Source organism: Tetrao urogallus (genome assembly GCF_951394365.1).
Source record: "Tetrao urogallus genome assembly, chromosome: 1".
NCBI classification, from domain to species: Eukaryota; Metazoa; Chordata; class Aves; order Galliformes; family Phasianidae; genus Tetrao; species Tetrao urogallus.
The window spans coordinates 179,655,524-179,674,255 of NC_136813.1; the positions used below are offsets into that span (position 1 = coordinate 179,655,524).

Consider the following 18,732-nt stretch of genomic DNA (forward strand, 5'->3'; position numbering starts at 1 on the left):
TTTCTATTAGGATTTTTTTTTGTCTTTCTCTTCGCTGCCTGCATTTTCCTAATTTTGTGTTATGATCTCAAAAGTGTGCTTTCTGGCCTTTTAATTACCTGTTACCATACTCATTCTCAGTAGCGTTGTACCCTGTTATATCCAAGTATCCAAAGAATAGTGAAAAAAAACAAAACCAACAAATTAATTAAAGGATTCACAAAATCAACAGAAAAGAAAACAAACAATAACAACATAAAAAAAAAAAAAACAGTAAAACTAAAAAATCTGACTGATAGAGAAACTGAGGCATAGAACTTTATAAATTTATAAGTACTGCTGGTCAGCATCAGGACAATGACAGTACCCACATCTTTTCTATATTGTGGTTTCTCTTTTTAGTAACAGAATTCAATTTCTTTTTTTTTTTCACTGTTAAATATGGTCAAGAGTAAAGTTGGCATACCCAGACTTGCATGAGTACCACAAAGAATCTGCAGATGGAATTTACGCTCCTGTTTGTTCCACTTCTCCCCTTTGCACATCTGGATTCTCACATTTGTCCTCTTCCACAGCATGAAATGAGTGCAAAGGAATTTAAATCTCCTTTGAAAAGTACACGTGCCGTGATAGTACCTTGTCCCATTTCATACTAGTAATGAAATATAAATTAATTTTTTATCTGTAAATACTGAAACTATAATGTGCATTTCCTAAAAAATGACCTGGAGATATTTAAAGGAGAGATACACTTAAGACTGAATTGACTTCTTTTTTCCCCCTAGTCTGTGAGTAGACTTCTTTAATGACTAGATCTTAGTTCATAAGCAAAGCTAAGAATTCAGAACTCATAAATTCTGATTTATGGTTTTGTGGAAAGAAGATTTAATTATGTACTTTTTTAAAAAAGATTTTTTTTTAAAGAAAAATTTTTTTTCATACTCTTGAGGGTCAGACATAATTTAAACAACGTAAAGTTGATATTTTTGTTCACCTAATGTTGGGCTAGTTTAATCACTTCTCTTAGTTGCTTAATTTACCTTCAAAGAGCTAATAGGTTACTCCAGTTTACTCTGCTTTATTTCTCTATGTGTAGTGACTAATTGTGCTTCAGCTATTTTAATACCTAAACCACAATTGACTTCAGTGTAAATCACAGCAGAGCATATCATCCTATGACAGCCAGTTTCCTAATTGGAGATAGGAATCTCTCCTAGCCCCTTGTGGAAGATTTGGAAATGAACTCTGATCCTTATCTCTTTTGGCTCTGTCACTCCTACGTAGGCATCAGTGAAAAGTTCTGCAAAGTGAGAAACAACCCCGAAAGTGACAAATGATTGTCTGGGGGGTGTTGGGCTGGTCAATAGGTAGAGTGAGCTGGGTTTTGTCACTAATGGGAAGAGGTCAGGAAAGAAGGGCACTGTCCGTGAGAGAGCAGAGCTGCCTTTGATCCCTTTTGATCAGCTGATGTCCACATTTGTTAACAGCTCAGGAAGACAGCAAAACCTGTCATTTATGTAAGGCTTTGGGTAAAAGAGGGAGCTGAGAGTTACAGGGAGTGTTATTCTGTGTTTTGTGGAGGGCTTATATCATTGCCTCTCCTGGTGAATGCTTGGTGAGTAAGCAGGCTATTTTCTTGAGTTGTCAGCACTGTCAGTACGAGGTGTTAACGATACAGAAGGAAATGTCCTCACAATTACATCAGATAAGGAAAATAAATGGAAAATATAAGTGTTTATTTCCCAAAACTTACGTTTCACCTTATTTTTTCTCTCCTGTCCAAACTTGTTAAAAAGATGTCACTGCTTTGAAGTTATTCACATCCTAACATCACATGTTCACATTCAGTTGACTCAATTAAAATAATCCTAAGTGGAAAAAATTAAAAATAATCTAATTACTGCCTTACTTGAATTCACAGAATAATCTTTCACCTATTATTACAAGCATGTGATTTATTTTCTAGTATATTTTGTAGAAGCAGAGTTGGATTATTTTCTTCTGGTGCATCATTTCTGCTGTGGTTTCTGTTTATTATTTAAGCATTAGCAAGACACTTTGGGGAGATCTGAACACAGGTGAATGAGCAGGTTTGTCATCCCCAACATACTAAAGATGCTGTAAATTTCAAAACTACAGATTTTCCTGCTGACTTCTGTTGCAAGATTTCTCTTTAAAAAAAGCAAAAACAAAAACAACTTTTACTAATTAAAGAGTCTTACTTCTTGTTCTAAATGGATCCACGTGTCCGCAGCCAGCCTTGTTAAAAGTAATTCAGTTCTAATTCAGATGGGAGGAACAGAGCCCATGTAATGGTCTTCTAATGACACTGCGTTTTCTCTAGGACTTTAATTCTGTTTGCCAGAAATGTGCAGCTCTAAATGGTGTCAAGGCTGCATTGGTTGGTAGATTCTAATGACCTATGCTCATTTACACTTCAATTTTGTTGGGGTCTGTGCCGATTGTAGTCCAGACATAACTGAAAATTATTAAGTCAGCTAGACTACAGTCAGGTTACTATTAGAAAAAAAATACATTTGATGTCAGTGTCACCTTTTATCATCCATTCTTGTCAGTCTTAACCTGAGGCACTGGGGTTGAATGGACATGATAACAAACTACCCCTTCATCCCTGGGTGAGGTACATTACAGTCAAGGTGAAAGTGTAGAGTTACAGCTATGCATACTAAATCAGTTCTGTGGGCAGAAAGCAGCTGCCAAGTCCCTTGGGTAGTTACTGGCTTTTGGAAACACTGACTTCATTTACATCCAGTTGATGCATATGTTGCAGAAGCGTGGAAGAATTAATGTTTTTTTAAGTAGTTTTGATGATAGAGGACACTGTTTAAGACCTAGGTACTTTTGTTACTTGCAGATGCATTTTTCTAAGGAGTCACATAGGAATTCTTATATTGGAATTGGGAAAAAGCACGCTTCTTATATTCTAGTTAAGAAGCTAGTATTTAAAAAAAGAAAAAAAGATCTTGTTTCTTTTGTCTGATGCATAAAGAGACCTTTTTAAAATGTTGCTCTATTGTTGGAAGTCTAGAAACTATTACACCTTGATATAAGGTGATCAACACTGTAATTAAATTCTATGCCCTACAGTAAAACAAAAAATCAAGGTCATTTTTAAAGTCATGATGTCATTTATTGGCATGTGTTCACCTACAACATTCTAATGTAGACAATGTTAAAAATTCATATGCCCTGATCTTTTTTAAAATTTAATCTAGACTACTTTGAGAAGCTGGACAAGGTTTATTTGACGCACTGATCTGTTCTCTTTCTTTACTAATTGATTGCACTACTGAGTGCAGTGTGAGTGTGATGGTGTTTTGTTCACAGTCTAGCATTTGGTTATGTTGTTGCTATAGAAATAGTGCAAATAGATTTCTTTATTTCTGTCCCATAAGATCTTGCTGTACAGAATTCTTGAATCATTTGCATTCTTGCTTTATTGGTGGAAAAGTATTTACACTGTCCTTTAAATGTCTTCTGTTGTTAGAACAGTGTTCTTGAGTCCTATATTTCCTTATGGCCTTTGATTACAGATAGAGAGCACTGTATGTATTAGTATGCAAAGCCTGATTTCAGGAGCCTGCAGCAACTAGCTGCATGGTAATATTCAGTTTATTGTTTTACATTTCAAAGGGTCTTCACAATAAAGATATTTTCCACATTCTATTCAGAGTATCAAAATTTCTACAGGAAAAAATAAATTGGAAAAGATTGTCATGAAGGGGAAGCCAGTTTAGAATCAGTGGGTCAGATTTATTATTTAAATGTTGGAATAGCTATTTCAGACAAACACAAATATGATAATTCACAGATGGGAAATTATACTCATTTAGTTCTAAATTTACAGTGTGGAGGAAATAGAGACATTTGTAAAAATAAGTATATGTCTTTTCAGCATTTTATTGCATTCCTATCTAATACCAAATAAGGGGGTATTTTCTTTCTCATTCATTGAATTTAGATTTCATGTCAGATGCCAAATAGTTATATAAAGAACACAGCTCAAAAGAGTTCATTTCTATAACAGCAAAGTTAATGAGGAGCTTGGTAGGTTTTTATCTAAATGGGATAAATTGTTTGGCTTTTATTTTTGAGGTAACTTTAAGTCAGGTTTCCAAGCTGAGACATTGATATTATTGTAGGATAACGGTGGATACAAATCTTCAAATATAATTCCTCCTGTGGTACTGGTACTCACTCACTACTATTTGTTGGTTTATTAACTTAATAGTAGCTATTAGCGGAAGATGGGTTATGCTTTTTGAACTATGAAATTAACTCATTCCATGTAAGTGGGGAGTTCTAGCACTTGGATTCTGTTAGTGTGGTGGTTTGTTTTTTTTTTTTTCCCAGTGAAGACAATCTTGTGATCTGGTAAACAAGGAACATTCACCTAAATTTTCAATCTGTACAGCTGAGTAATAGTGTCACTTTGCACTCCTGACTTGACAGCCTACAATCTGTGATACGACTCATTGAGAGACTACTGGGAAAAAGAAAGGATTTTTAATATGCCAGTATGCATGTATTTTTCTTCTTCATTTCATACTAATATATCAATTCTTAACATAAGGCATTGCATAGAAGATAGCAGTTTGCAGTCTCTGTGTGCTATAACAGCCCTTTTTCTTGAAGCTCTTAATCTCAGCTTTTTATAAGCATAGAATTGTTGATGTGTGGCCTAGAATCTCTTCTGGAAAGGTTTGCTAGGCTGCTTTTAATTCAACATCTACTAAATGTAGGCTCTTTCTGAGCTAGGCTATCAAGATTGCTGAACTTTTGCCATTAAATATTAAACTTGCATACTTACCTGTGTTTATGTTTCTGTAAGACCCCATTTTCTTTTTTAGAGTAGGAACATTTACTTAAGAGACCCTTATCTTAAAATACAGTTTGCTAATCAGTGTTTGCCTGGAATGCACAAGGCATGTTGGGATGAGCTTTCTTGATCTGAGACAAATGAGAAGGATGAATCAGCACATCCAAATGTCTCCTGGCCCTGTCATTATTCAGCATTATCATGCATTCCTAGTAGTTTAGTCTAAAGAAGAACTTTCAGGGGTGGAAATTTCAGCATATCATTGCATGGTATTGACCACAGTAATTTCATGGTAATAGTTAAAACTAAATAATTGAAGTGAAAACATATTTTTGCTGATTGTTGATTATGGCGCTGGTTCAGCAAAGCTCTTAAGAACATTCTTAATTTCATGTAAATAAGAAATACAATGAAAGTCAAACAATCTGCCTGAATGTATTATTCCGATGAGGGTAAAATTTGTTGAATTATATCTTACACTAATGGCTTTTTTGCAGTAATAAAGTGAGCCCTACTACTGAGAAAATTAATTGCCATTTGTGGTCCATCCTAATGGACTTGTTTTCTCTGATTTATGTGTGTAATTTCCATGAAAAAGTATTTCCTATGTGAATGGAGTGTGTGACTGAGTACCTATTTTTTAATAAGAATTAAAAAAATTAAAAAACTGTAGTGGGTGGATCAGACTGGAATATGTTGTGTTTTTCTGTTTTACACAGATGCAGTTTGATTTCCTGGGAATAATATTTTCAGAAGTAGCTATCTGCTTATAGTTCATATGTTTTTCAAAAGCATGTTTATTTCCCAAGTTCTTGACTGCTGTGCAGTAGCTCAGAATTGCAAAAGGCTACTCTAGTTGATGTTAGTGGGCAGTTGTTCTGTTTATTCTATCAGCGAAGAATTGACAAGAGGAAGACAGAGCCCAGCTACCTTTCACTACCTGCAAATTTGCATAGAGGCTGCTAAATTGAGTGCCTGATCAGCTCTGTTAGTTCTGGGAAAGAAAGTGGTCACTGGGCACGGGAACAGCAGAGACAATGTTTTTGATTCTCAGCAAGAAGAAATAGATCACTAGTTTATTCAGAGTAGTTCAGATAAAGGAACATTTTCACCGTGGATTTTTATGGAAAAAAAAAGTTCTGTGGCTGATCCAAGCCCATTTGTAGTGGTGCAAATTATGATTTCTGTGTGGATTCTCCCTACTGTGAGATCAGAATGAAGGATGGATCGGATTTTGGGTAAAAATCCTGTTTTGCCATTTTATTTCTGTAGTTGGTTGAAATTAGTGCTTGTATGTTTAATTCAGTTGTACATTAAAATGGGAAAAATATATATATGTCAACCTGAATCTTGCCTGTCTTGAGTATTAGATACCATCAATCACAGTTAAGACTCTTTTGTTGAGTAAAGAATATACTGCATATGAAAAAAGGAAACAGCATTATATTAAGTGCTAAGGTGTAATAATTTCCTTCTGAAAGACTTCAAATTATGTAAGAATTTTGGTATACAATGCAATAAACACATGGAGCAATTTTGCCCCAGATAACAGTAATGTTAGACTATCTCATTAGACCTCTTAGCTTCCAAATGTTTGTGTGTTTTCTGCGTTATTAAACATATCCTCTGATGGGGGCTGGGGTAGAATATGACAGAATTGTGATCTTTATCCAGTGTTGTTGGTTATGGAATAAAAAGCTGATGGAAAATGATTGCCACAGAGCTGAAAAGATAATCGGATGCAGTTCATTACTCATCTTGTCAGCTGCTCCTGCTACAAGGGATTGTATCACAAGATGTTAATCTGCCTGTGACTAGATTTCAAAGCAAGCGTTCTTATTTTGGGGAGGGTAGAGCTTCTTTTAGTTTTACACAGTTTTCGTAAGAGAAATGGAACATTCCCAATTTAAAGTCTCAGAATGTTAATTGATGAAAAATATTAGCACATCATTGTGGGTTCTGCTACAGAAATATGATGATGTGCTACAAATGCTGTTTAATTGCAGAGATGGTTCTTTTTAAGCTAGTGATGAGGTTGTGTATCTACAGAATAGTGACAGTCTGTTGAGACACCAAGCACTGAAAGGCATCAAGTGTAGACACAAGACAGGTTTGCACCAAAGAGAATCACTTCTGCACATTTAATCACAATGTGAGTGCACTCAGTACTCCCACATTTTGTCTACCAGTGAGGAGACTTGGTGTAAGTATAGTGGAGGACCAAATTCATTGCTCACACACACACTGTGGAAGTAAAGATGACAGGAATGCAATTTCAGTTGGATTACGGCTTCTGAAAGTGAAGAGCCCAAAAGAGCAGTTCTTCTCTGATATTCTGTGGGATGTCGCTCACTGTGCTATATGAAACATAGGGGAAGGCTTACAAGCTTACCATTACGATAAAATGAGTTGTAGATCTGCTGTGTGCATTTCAGGCAAGCAGTGCTGACTGCCCTTTCTTCTTCTCCTTCATCCTGCCTGTCTTTATAATTCCTTGAAGAAGTTGTCCAGGAGAGGGGAACGTTCCTTCAGTCTTTCCACTAAGCTACAGTAAAACATTCCTTTAGGAATTTTTTTTGTGTGTGTCCTTTTTTTCAGTATTGATTGTTGTCAAACAGAATTGCACATTAGATTTTTATTAGTTAAATTACAGTTTCCATTGTGATCTACAGCACAGAAGTAATATGTTAAAATACTTTCTTTAAAAAATAAGCAGTGAAGTACCTGTAATAAGAAAATAACATACTTAGGTAATATGTAAGCAAAGAAATTTCAGGTTTAAACAAAATAAATAAATGTTTTCTGAGTGATCATGGTTGCGTATCACACTTTTATACCCCAGCAGGAGTATCTGATGCTAATGCCTTGTTGTGTTCTCATTTTAGTAGCTGTAGTCCTCCCACTTAAATGCTCTCCAGTGTTCATGTAGGCAAAAGTATAAAGTATTCTCCAGTTCCTGCCACAAACTCTTACGCGATCTTTTTTGTACTACTAACCAGCAGTTGTATTTCACCTCCTGAGCAGCCACATCTCAGCACTGGACAAAGTGAAATCTCACCAGTCACATTATTGAAACAACTGGTAATAACACCCTAGGTAGTGTTTTCAATTGTTCTGAAAATGGGACATTAACCTTTTTTGTCCCCTAAACATTTTTGACTGAGTCGTGAGTCACTATAAAATCTGTGAATTTTCCATGTATTTTTCCACTCTATTTCCTCATACATAATACAGTTGGATAGCCAAGACAAAGGAGCCTTGATAATTGCAAAATTTTGATGACTTAATTAATACCATTTACCCAGGTCTAGAGACACAAGCTAATGAGCAGAAACTTAACTGGCACAGCTGTGGCTACTATGCAGATATTTACATGAATACATATGTATATGTGTCTGAATTTATATATATTATATGTGGATGTATAGTTACATGCAAATGTTACATATTTTCCCTCCAATATTAAACGTTTTCAGGTTTTTGTTACTGTTACTTGTCACAGTCTGAATCACAAGTAAGAATGATGTGGACGGACAGTATGCAAGTTTGTTTTCAAGACCACATTTCATCATTGTATTTTGTGCTAAAGCTATGATAGAGGTGTAGATGGTGATTACAGTAATGAAAGTAAGTTATTTGAAGGTGGCCTATAAGTATTTTTCCACATCCATTAGATGATTTAGAAATTTAATTGAGTTACCATGCTGAATAGGCAAGTATTGTTCCAGGTTGGGATAGAGAGTATGAAAGCTAATTAATTTATTTTATAGCTCGTGTGAAGGCTCATTTATTTTAAATATGAAACTGTGAAGAACTGAGTAATTTCACATTCATGCTATAATAATCGATTTATCCAAAAGAAGACCTTTTGTGCAGTGCACCTTCTGTCCAATATTACTATTTTATTTTTCCCATATATGAAAATCAACTACAGTTTTACGGAAAACACAAATACAGCTATGAAATTGGTTAGTCTGGTTTCTAAATCCGTAAGTGTCCTCAGGCAGTCACAAATGAGATTCCATCATTCATGTTGATGTTAGTTTTCTGTGTTAATTCTCATACATTTTTCAGATATGATCCTCCCATCATCCTGGATACCCAACAGCAGAAAGACATTCTCTCATGTCAGTTCTTAACATGATCCACAGATTTTATCCTTCTTTGTCTATCCTACCCCCTATCTTTATATAAGGGGTAGGATTGGATGAGTTATCCGCTTCTGTCAGCAAATCCTATTGACACAAGGTGGTGAAGAGCCAAATGAAGTTCAGTGTATTTTTTTGGCTGCTAAGGTTTTTGAAACTTCTTGAAAATTCTTCTGTTCTGTGCAAACCAGACTCGTTCTAAGTTCACAAACTTCAGAATTTGTGAAAGCATTCTGTCTGATAATCTGATATTTTTTTAAAAAATTATTATGTTTCAGTTTATTTTTCACTGATTTGCAAGTTTTATATAAAGGTTTTAAGGTGATGGTTTTTGAACTGAAAACTTGAACTTGAACCTGCAATATTTCAATGACCAGATGTTCGAATTGAATGCAGTGGTACCCTATTAGTGTAGGGCATTCTGAAGGCTCTCATTGCTTTGACCAATGCAGGCGAATAGTGTGTGCTTTTTTCCTCTGTCATATTGAGTGGTAATTCAGTTTGGAGTGACTGAACTTTTATATTTGAAAGAGTTTATATTATTTACAAGAACATGTGGTTTGGTTTGGTTTTTTGTTTTTACACTTTTCTCATAGTAAGTCACAGGCAACACCAAAAGGAAAGCTCAGAAAATGCATCCATCTTTGACAGAGATTTCAGTGTTAAGCCCTTTACTTAAATGCATCTTTAGATGTGAATGCTGTGCTTTGATTTAAAAACGTTGATCTTTCAGAGTGAATCAGAACAGAAACAGCCAAGCACCAGCCTAAAATTCTTAGCATTGCTGACATCTATAATCATTGCTCTTTCTGAGCACGTTTTGCATAGTTAGTGATTTCTTCAAATTGGTAAACTTACACAGAAGGTCAGTATATTGCATGGGTATATGAAGAAAAATGTTCTGTTGAGAGCTTTCCTCTCCCATATAGAGTTCAAGGCCACGTTAGATGGGGCTTTGGGCAACCTGGTGCAATGGGAAGTTTTGCTGCCCACAATGGGGGGTTGGAACTAGATGGTCTTTAAAGTCTCTTCCAAAACATTTTGTGTTTTTCTGACTAAAACACAGCTGCCCAGGCACCTATCTAGGGAGCAGGATAGAATGCTCACCATCACCTCTTGCAACTTTTTCTACCTCAAAGGCACGGAGAAGAAGAGAGCAAAAGAGAGAAATGGAAACCATACTGTAATGTTTGATTTGATCTATAAGTGGTAGGGGGGAGTAACTAACAGCTTGTGGTTTCAAATATGTCTTTTCTTTAAGAATATGCTACCTCATTTCCATTTCTGTCAGCAAACCTTGTTGACACAAGGTGGTGAAGAGCCAAATGAAGTTCAGTGTATTTTTTTGGTTGTTGAGGGTTTTGGAACTGGAAATTCTGTTCTGTGCAAACCAGAGCAGCATGGACTAGTTCTCATTCCTGATTGCTATCTGTAAACATGTCATATCAGTAACTGCTGTGATTTAGTCAGCATGGGAATCCCACTGAATGAGAAAGTCATGGCAATGCAAAGAGGTTTTTTCTAATACAGTTCCAAGGTGTGCTGTTTCTTTGTACATTCATACGTTTTTCCAAAAGATTGATGGCCAGAGAGCTGGGAGTGTTTCTCCCAACTATAAGGGAAAAGATTTGAGAGATGACCGAAGCTTTTATTTTTGTTTCTCAAGCAATTTTTCTAGTTTTAAACTTGAGAAAAACTTTCCAGACTTCATTTACTTACTTTTGGTAAAAGGACGGTGACTGGAAGCATTTGCAGCATTTAAGATTCTTTGGAAAGAGTTTGCTCTGAAACCTTTTCTTTTCTCCCTTTCTATCAGGATGGACAGTCTGATATTTTGTACAAATTTTGGACTGCAGTAACTCAGACTCTTTCCTCTCAGTTTCAGTCTGCAACAGACTGTAAGTATTCAGTATAAATGATTCGTAATGTATTTTGTAGTTACTTTGAATCTCTCATTTCCATAAGTTATTTGCTCATTATGTCCTCTACTAACAGCAGTGGTTCACTTAGTGCTGGGTCTGTGAATTTATAATTTTGTGGTTTTATAACCAAACGTTCCTAAATTGTAATTGAGTTTCCTGGGAAAAAAAAATAAAAAATGTTTTCTGTTCCATTAAGCAGTCATAATCTAATAAAAGCCCATATTTAGGCCTACTGTACATGGATGTAAAAACATTTGGGATCACATTATGCTTTCCAAAGTGAATGAGTTTGCTGAAATCGTAAGTAGTAATTTGATTGTAAAAAGCAGTTTATACATTCCTCAGTTGCTGAGAGCTCATCAGTTGCAAAAGACTGATTTTAGCCGTTTTTGCGTACCTTGTAAATAGGAGCTGAGTTTCTTTAAAATTATGTCTTGTCTAAATATAGATAATTGGTAATGTTCTGACTATACAGAGTGTTCTGCACATATTTATAATGTAATAAATAATTAGCAGATACAACCAACAATATTAAATCATGTTATAAACACAAGAGTACTGTTGTCATATTGATGCAGCATGCAATTTGATCATATTTGGGGCTTTCACAAATACATCTTTCAAATTTGTATACGGAATATAAAGTGAGTCTTTTGCAGACACAAAGTGCATAAAGTTTGCATTAATCTTGTGATCTCAGCTGTTGCATTGGCCCTTCAAAATTTGATCCTGCTCTGCTAAATGGCAAGAGTATAATTTGAGGAAGTAGCTGTTTGATTCATGTTCAGTGGTTGCTAAGTAACTAGATGTTACAAATGAAAATGTATTCATCCTGTGTTAAAACATATTAATTTTACTGTTTGCCTTACATGTACTTTAACAGCAGCAGGTACATACTAGGGATCTCATGTGTTTGTGCAGAATGTGTGCTAACTATTTTCAGCACAAAGTTTTAGGACTAGAACTGTGACATCAGTTAATGGGATCAATCAAATTTCAGAAATAAGGTAGCTCTTAAATTTATCTTGTTACTTGTTGTAATTTTTAATGGTTTTTATATAAACATTTAGAGTGTTTGGATTTTAAAACTGAGTGCTGTTTTTACTTTACCAGTTCTGAGTTCAGGGAAAACTGCTTACAGCAAGTAGACTTTTAATTTTTTAAGTGATTGTCTATATAAAAATGTTCACCTTTAGCATGTTAACTCTAAGTGATTGAATCAACTGACATGAATCATAGACTCTCAGGATCGTATAGATCAGAGGAGTAGCATGAACATTGTTCTGTGACCTAAAATAGCTCTGCATTTGGTAACAAATGTGAATCCTCCAGTACTCAGAATTAGAATGTACTTGAGTTGATGGGATGGGCTGAGGCAAATGGGGCAGATGTCTAGAACTTGAAAAACCTAGGAATGAATGTAACAGTGTTAATCTCCTAATGTAACGAGGAAATCCATGAAGTATGACTGATGTTAGATCAAGATTAACAGCAGTGTCTAATGCAGTTGTACATTTGTTTCATTTCCTGTTACTTCTGGCAAGCTTTTGAAGGCTAAAGGTAATGCTGACTTTTCTGCCAGTTTTGCCATTCTTTATTTGTATAGGAATTACATTTTAGGTACATTGTTTTAAAGGTGTGTGTAAAAGCAGATTTTGTGGAGTTTGGCTCATAGATGTTATTTGTTTTAAACAAGTATCTTGAAAGTTGCAAAGCTCCAGGCTTTTTCTCCTTCCAAGCTGTTGTTAGAAAATCTTCATTCAGTGAATTCTAATCACACTTTGGACTAAAATGAATAATAGTGCTAACAGTTAAGTTTGATGTTAAACAGTTTGTGACCATGATTGGTATATTTAATACACAAAGTAAGATTCCCCTGTCCAGAATTTGAATTGTGGAGTTTATACTGGAGCTTTAGATATATATCATCATCAACTTCATTTAACATGACAGCTCATAACACTTTGAAAGTAATTATAAATATTACATTAACAGTGTTAAAGGGGGAATGACATTATATATCATTCAGTGATTTAAATGCAAGGATGCAGGTTATTCTTACGAATCAAACAAATTAGTTTAAGCTTAGTAAAGCACATTACTTACTACTTTATTTTCTAGCTTCTATGTTTTTGAAACAAGCTTTTGAAGGAGAATACCCTAAATTACTGAGACTTTATAACGACTTGTGGAAGCGCCTGCAACAATATAGTCAAAATATTCAGAGGAATTTTAACACAAGTGGAAGTCCTGATCTCTTTACTGAACTACAACAAATGGAGGAAGATGCACAGGACATATTCATGCAAAAAACCCAAGATTATGAGTATGTATTATGAAGCCTAATAAAATGCAATGTGAAGCTTGGTGCTATGCAGTAAAACAGAGTACTTAGAGTATTTGGTGTTAATCAACTAGTCATAGCAGGAAAATTAAAAAAAATATTTTTTTTTGCCTTGTTAATTGTTTTAATGCTATTTTAAAGCTGTGATATTCTTGTTAGAATACATAATTAGAAGTGTTAGATTGACTTGTCCTTCTCAAAGTGCTTGGTAATATTACGTTGGAGCTAGTTTTATTTTTTTGTTTCTTTGGGAAAAGAAAAAGCAGAATGATCAAAACTCAGTTTTATATATATTGCAATTACAGCAGTAGCTTTCTGTTAATGATATCAGAATCACTGGAGTGTGACAAGCATTCACTTTGTAATGATTCACAGTTTGTATGTTTATACATTGTAGAAAAGTATTATTTGATTGGCAGATACTGCAAAGTTCAAACTGTAACAGGCTTAAGATTTCTGGACTTTTGCAAAATAAAGTGATTATTTTAGCTGGTGTTTATAGAACTATTTATAGAATTATTTCTCAAGAACACCTTGAACTGGGGATTCCATATAGGTCTTAAGGAAAGGGCTAGGAACTGTACTGAGCTGGGCAGGATGGCTGCCTGACCAATTATGTGATTCAAGTGAGAAGCAGGCTGTTATTCAGTACTCAGTTTTTTTCAAATGTATGTGTTTTGATAGCAGAAAGAAAAAACGTGTTGGATACTGTAAAGTTTGTATGATCTGAAAAGGTTCAATGCTACTGGGTACTTTAATTTAAAATGTACTGATTTTGTCTCATCCTTGCAGCCCAGAAAAGGCCTTGAAAGGTTCGCTGCAACAATATGAAGCTGCTTATTTGTCAAAATCCCTATCTCGACTCTTTGATCCTATCAATCTTGTCTTCCCTCCTGGAGGTCGGAACCCTCCCTCTTCTGATGAGCTTGACAGCATCATCAAAACGATAGCCAGGTATGCACATATAATACATTGAAAAATGTAATCTTTGGTGACTTTTTTTTTTTTATGTTACAACTTAAGAAATGAGACTTTGTTACCAATAAAACATTGGTTACTCTTTAATTCTATAACTGATTATCATAAAAATTAAGTCAGGATTTCTCTTCTGTGTTCAGTTGTTCTGGAACAACTGAAACATTCACTTAGTTTAACTTCTAGAGCTTACAAAGCATGGGGAAGAGAAATTTTATGCCTATTGTAAATGTCTGATATCTTCATTATTCTGACTGTATCAAAGATAAAATAATAGTTACTTGTCTGCAAATGGTAATCCCTGATGTAAGTAATCTGTTACAGCAAAGCCGTGAGATGATAGTTGATGAAGATGATTCCAGTTGGAATTTGTAAAATGTGATACTTAAATTAGCAGGGGAGTATTTTCACTCCTCAGACTTTGGTAAGGACTAGTCTGTGTAGTAGAGCCTGAAAATGGTGGGCAGTGTTCTTGCACTGTGAGTGTGCACTTCAGTGTGTGTATGTGTGTGTTTTTTGGTTAATGTTAAATATGGACACTGTACTTGTGACTGGGAGTTGGCAATGCTCAGAAAATGCGTATCTGTGTGGCTGCTGATGTTATTTTCCTCCTTGCCTTAGGAAAAAGGAAAATGGCATTCAGCTCTGGGTCACACAGCATAAGAAAGATGTAAGGGCTGAAGTAACTCTCCTGTGAAGAGAGGATAAAAGAGTTGGGGTTGTTTGGTGCAGAGAAGATAAGGCTTTGGGGAAAGATGGGGAGGGAATCTTTATAAGTTATTGAGAGAAACTAATCACTGGCTGCATTACATTCACTTCAGATTCTCTTTGTGCTTGTCTGCATTCACAGTACAGTATATATGAATGCAGCCCCAGCTGATGGAGATCTGTGGGGTTCCATGAACAAGGAATACTGGAAGTGATTTAGAAATCTGTTCTGTCTTCCATTTGTACCCTGTCACTCCCTTGATGCCTTTGTTACTACATAGTATTGCCTTAAACATAGCTTATTAGTTGTGTCAAGCTAAGGCATCCCCTGGGTATTTCTGCACAGCTCATATAATTCCAGAGTTGAATGACTATGTATTCACCTGTAATGTGTGAAGGCTGCTGCCAAAGCTTGAATGTAGTTAATTGCAGTCAATATTTTTGAATGGCTTACTAATAGTGATTTCAAACTGAAGTGTCATTCCTAAACTTTGCTCATTTTTACCAGAATAGGAACATTCTGCACATAAAATTCCCAAATGACTTGTTAAATTGTAAACTGAATTACAGTGCCTAGAAAGACTTGGTTATGTATTACTTCTTCTAAGCTGACTTGCTGCGTAACTGTGTATTTGTAGGTAATTCTTTATCAATTAAATGCAGCACTGCTAAGTTATTCATTAAGATTTGCAATCTTTGCTTCTAGTGAGCTAAATGTGGCTGCTGTTGATCCAGACCTCAGTTTAGCTGTGGCCAAAAATGTGGCAAAGACCATTCAGCTCTATGGTGTAAAGTCTGAACAGCTTGTAAGTAATTTAAACATTTTTGAAACTTCTTTTTTTTTTTTTTTTTTTCTGTGTAGGATGTTCTCTTTTTTGTAGATTTACAGCATAATAGTAATGCTGTCTGGATAGACAAAACTTTTGAAAGCTTTCCACTTGGAAATATTTTCAGTTAAGTTTTGCCTTCGAGCATACAGACTATGGATTCCAATGCAGTTTGTGTGTATAACTGAAAATTGAAGTTGTAATATTAATTAAAAATAATCTTTTTGTCTTTAAATAAAATCAAGATTATTCAATTCAGTGTAATCATGCTCTCTCTGAATAGCTTTAAAAATTTGAAATTCAACAGCAAATAGTTTGTTTACCATATCTGTTTAATGAATTGTATTGGCAGTTTGCAAGCTAGTGTATGGGAAAGGAATACAGTTGAAGCAGTCATGAAGGCCATGAAGAATATTTAAAATTTTTAAATAAATCTATGTACTGGGATTATTTTGCTATATCTTAGAAGTTAGTTCTTAAGTTGAGTCTTCGTTTAAAGATGCCAAATGATGGTGCCATAATTTCAGACTAGAGTTTGCTCAAAAAAGAAATTTAGTGTGTTTATTAAGTTGGCAAGAAACTTGAGTAAAAGGAAGTAAAGTTACATCTATATTTATCTTGGTGTGAAGAGTCAAATACTGGCATACTTATCAGCTGTAACTGAGATGGCACCAGGGTCTGCTGTGCTCACCGCTTCTATTAAAGTTTGAATCTGGCCGGTGGCTTGTTCAGGAACGTGCATCATTCTGTGATCAGCCAGCTAGCAATTTCTTAAGAAGCCCTAAGGAAAAGGATTTGTGGAAGTATGCTGAAAAATATGTGATTTGTGGCTTTGTGCTAGCTGACTGTAACTAAAATAATGTAGGAGTTAGGAGGGAATCTAAGGCCTTGAACTACTTGAATTTGAGTGAAAATAACACTTGAAACTGAAAAATCAAGAGACAGGATTAGTCAAACTGACAGAATGAAAATCCTTCAAGGATATACCTGCAAATTGTAAAACAATACAAACTGTGTATTGCACTGCTACTTTTGGGGGGTGGGGGCTGTTTTGTTGTGTTTTGTTTTTGCAATTTTTAATTTCCTTACTGATATATATCTTAAAAAAAAAAAAACAAAAACAGGAAGGGCTTAACGCAGTGCCAAAGTGTATGGTGTCATCTGTAAAATACTAAAATACCTTCCCTGGCCTCCAGCTGCCTTTCCAGAAGAGCATCTCTCACATGTCCTACATCATGCTTGCCAGCCCTGTGGGATATAGTCTAGAACATCTAAATGCTTTTTTGTGCCTATTTTTGGGCAGACAGATTGAGACTGAAATGTTCACCATGTGTAGAACAGGAGCTATGTCAGACACCACTTTTTCATTACACATTTGTGGTGTAGCCAAGAATGCAATCTTCATTCAGTCTTGCAATCCAGTTTACAATGTTAGCTTTCTAAAGCTCAGAAGGGTGACCATTTGACATTTCTGTTCTGATGCCTGATTTCTGATAGCTATAATCTACCAATGCTAAAGATGGAAATTGAGTTTCCTGGAGGAATTCACAACAAAGTTATCTTGCAAATCAAAAGTAAACAAAACAAAACAAACAAACAAAAAAAACATCAGAATTCTCCACAAAGAAGGATAGAAGGGTACTTTTAAGAATCATTAGGATTTTTTTAATTGTTTTAATCTTTTTGGCAAGCTGCTGTAGGTAGATTTGAATGGTGAGAATGTTAAAAAAATGTGAAGTTCTAAAACTGCAAACAGACTGATATCAGGTTGCTATTCTTTCAGTTCCTTCTAGATGAAATAATTATTTCAGAAAAAAAAAAATACATTTTACTAAGACTTTATCACTGATTCTTTAGCTAGCTTTTGATAGAATAAGTAAAAAGAAAAGTATTATTCAGAATTTTAACTTTGAGTAATAGCAGCATATTGCAGTATGGACATGCAGAATTAAAATAAAAACAAGAACAAAAGATATTTTCCAATGAATCCAAAATGTCTATTTCCATTGCTCGTGAGTCTGTACACTGCTGGCTTTTGGTTTTCCTGTTTCCTCTCCTCTCACCAGCTGTTGCTGTGCCTCAAACCTATTCTTGTATTCACCGGTTCAAATGATTTCAAAGAAGATATAAATAACTACTTGTGAGCAGTAGGTAGATTTATTCTGTTGCTGGGTGAATCTGTAACTTAGTTAACCCTTTGTCAATGCCTGATGTTGTACGCCATGACATATTCAAAGTTATTGTACTTGTTTCACTCAGCGTAATTACAGATGTTCTTATAATGCATAGTTTGAAGGTACAATTACACGTAGCATTAATTAAAAATATATGTAAAGCTATTAACTTTTAACCTCCTCACCCATCCTGTGTTTTGTTAGGTGATGCTGAGGAAGAGTGCTTGGTGTATTTTCTCTACTTCATTATTATTTTGTGTCTTCTTGTTCACATTTTCCTAAATCACACAGCCCAAGCATTCTTGTAATTATTACAGACGTTACAGATTTCTGTTCAGTCAGCATTTCTATGTCCTTATCATTCCCGATCAGAAAAGATATTAAAAAACCTGATCTTGTATTTTGGATAAGAATGAAATCTTCTTCTTCTGAATTTGCACATTGTAATCCATTCCATACTTTATAACATACCTACTGCTTATGGAGGCAGATTTTATCTCTTAACTATTTGTTTGTTTGTACAAGTAAGGGCTCCCTAACTTAAAAAACAAGCAAACAAAGAAATACCCACTGAATTTTCTCTTTAAGAGTTTTTAAGGGGGTTCATTATTCCAGTTTGCAAATACCCTAAGTTACCATCTTCGTTGACGCATGGAGTAAATTGTCATGTTTATCTGGCCACATAAGGGAAATCAAATGTTTCATCAGATACTGACAGTAAGTACAAATGGAGGGGAGAGATTCACGAGAAACTTCTAAGTCGCATTTCCTGAAAACAAAGAAGTAGTTGAGTAATTTCCTTTTTTTTTTTTCTT

General features: G+C 35.1%; 1 protein-coding gene across 1 annotated transcript in view; it reads left to right on the forward strand.

Annotated features, from left to right (window-relative positions):
- The window catches only part of COG5 (component of oligomeric golgi complex 5), a gene marked incomplete at both ends in the record, with an annotated part of 182,010 nt that overhangs the window by 123,780 nt on the left and 39,498 nt on the right, over positions 1–18,732 (forward strand). The window contains 4 exons of the mRNA XM_079542014.1: positions 10,784–10,865; positions 13,011–13,215; positions 14,026–14,187; positions 15,623–15,722. Coding sequence (XP_079398140.1) covers positions 10,784–10,865; positions 13,011–13,215; positions 14,026–14,187; positions 15,623–15,722 — 549 coding nt within the window. The remainder of the gene's footprint in view (positions 1–10,783; positions 10,866–13,010; positions 13,216–14,025; positions 14,188–15,622; positions 15,723–18,732) is intronic.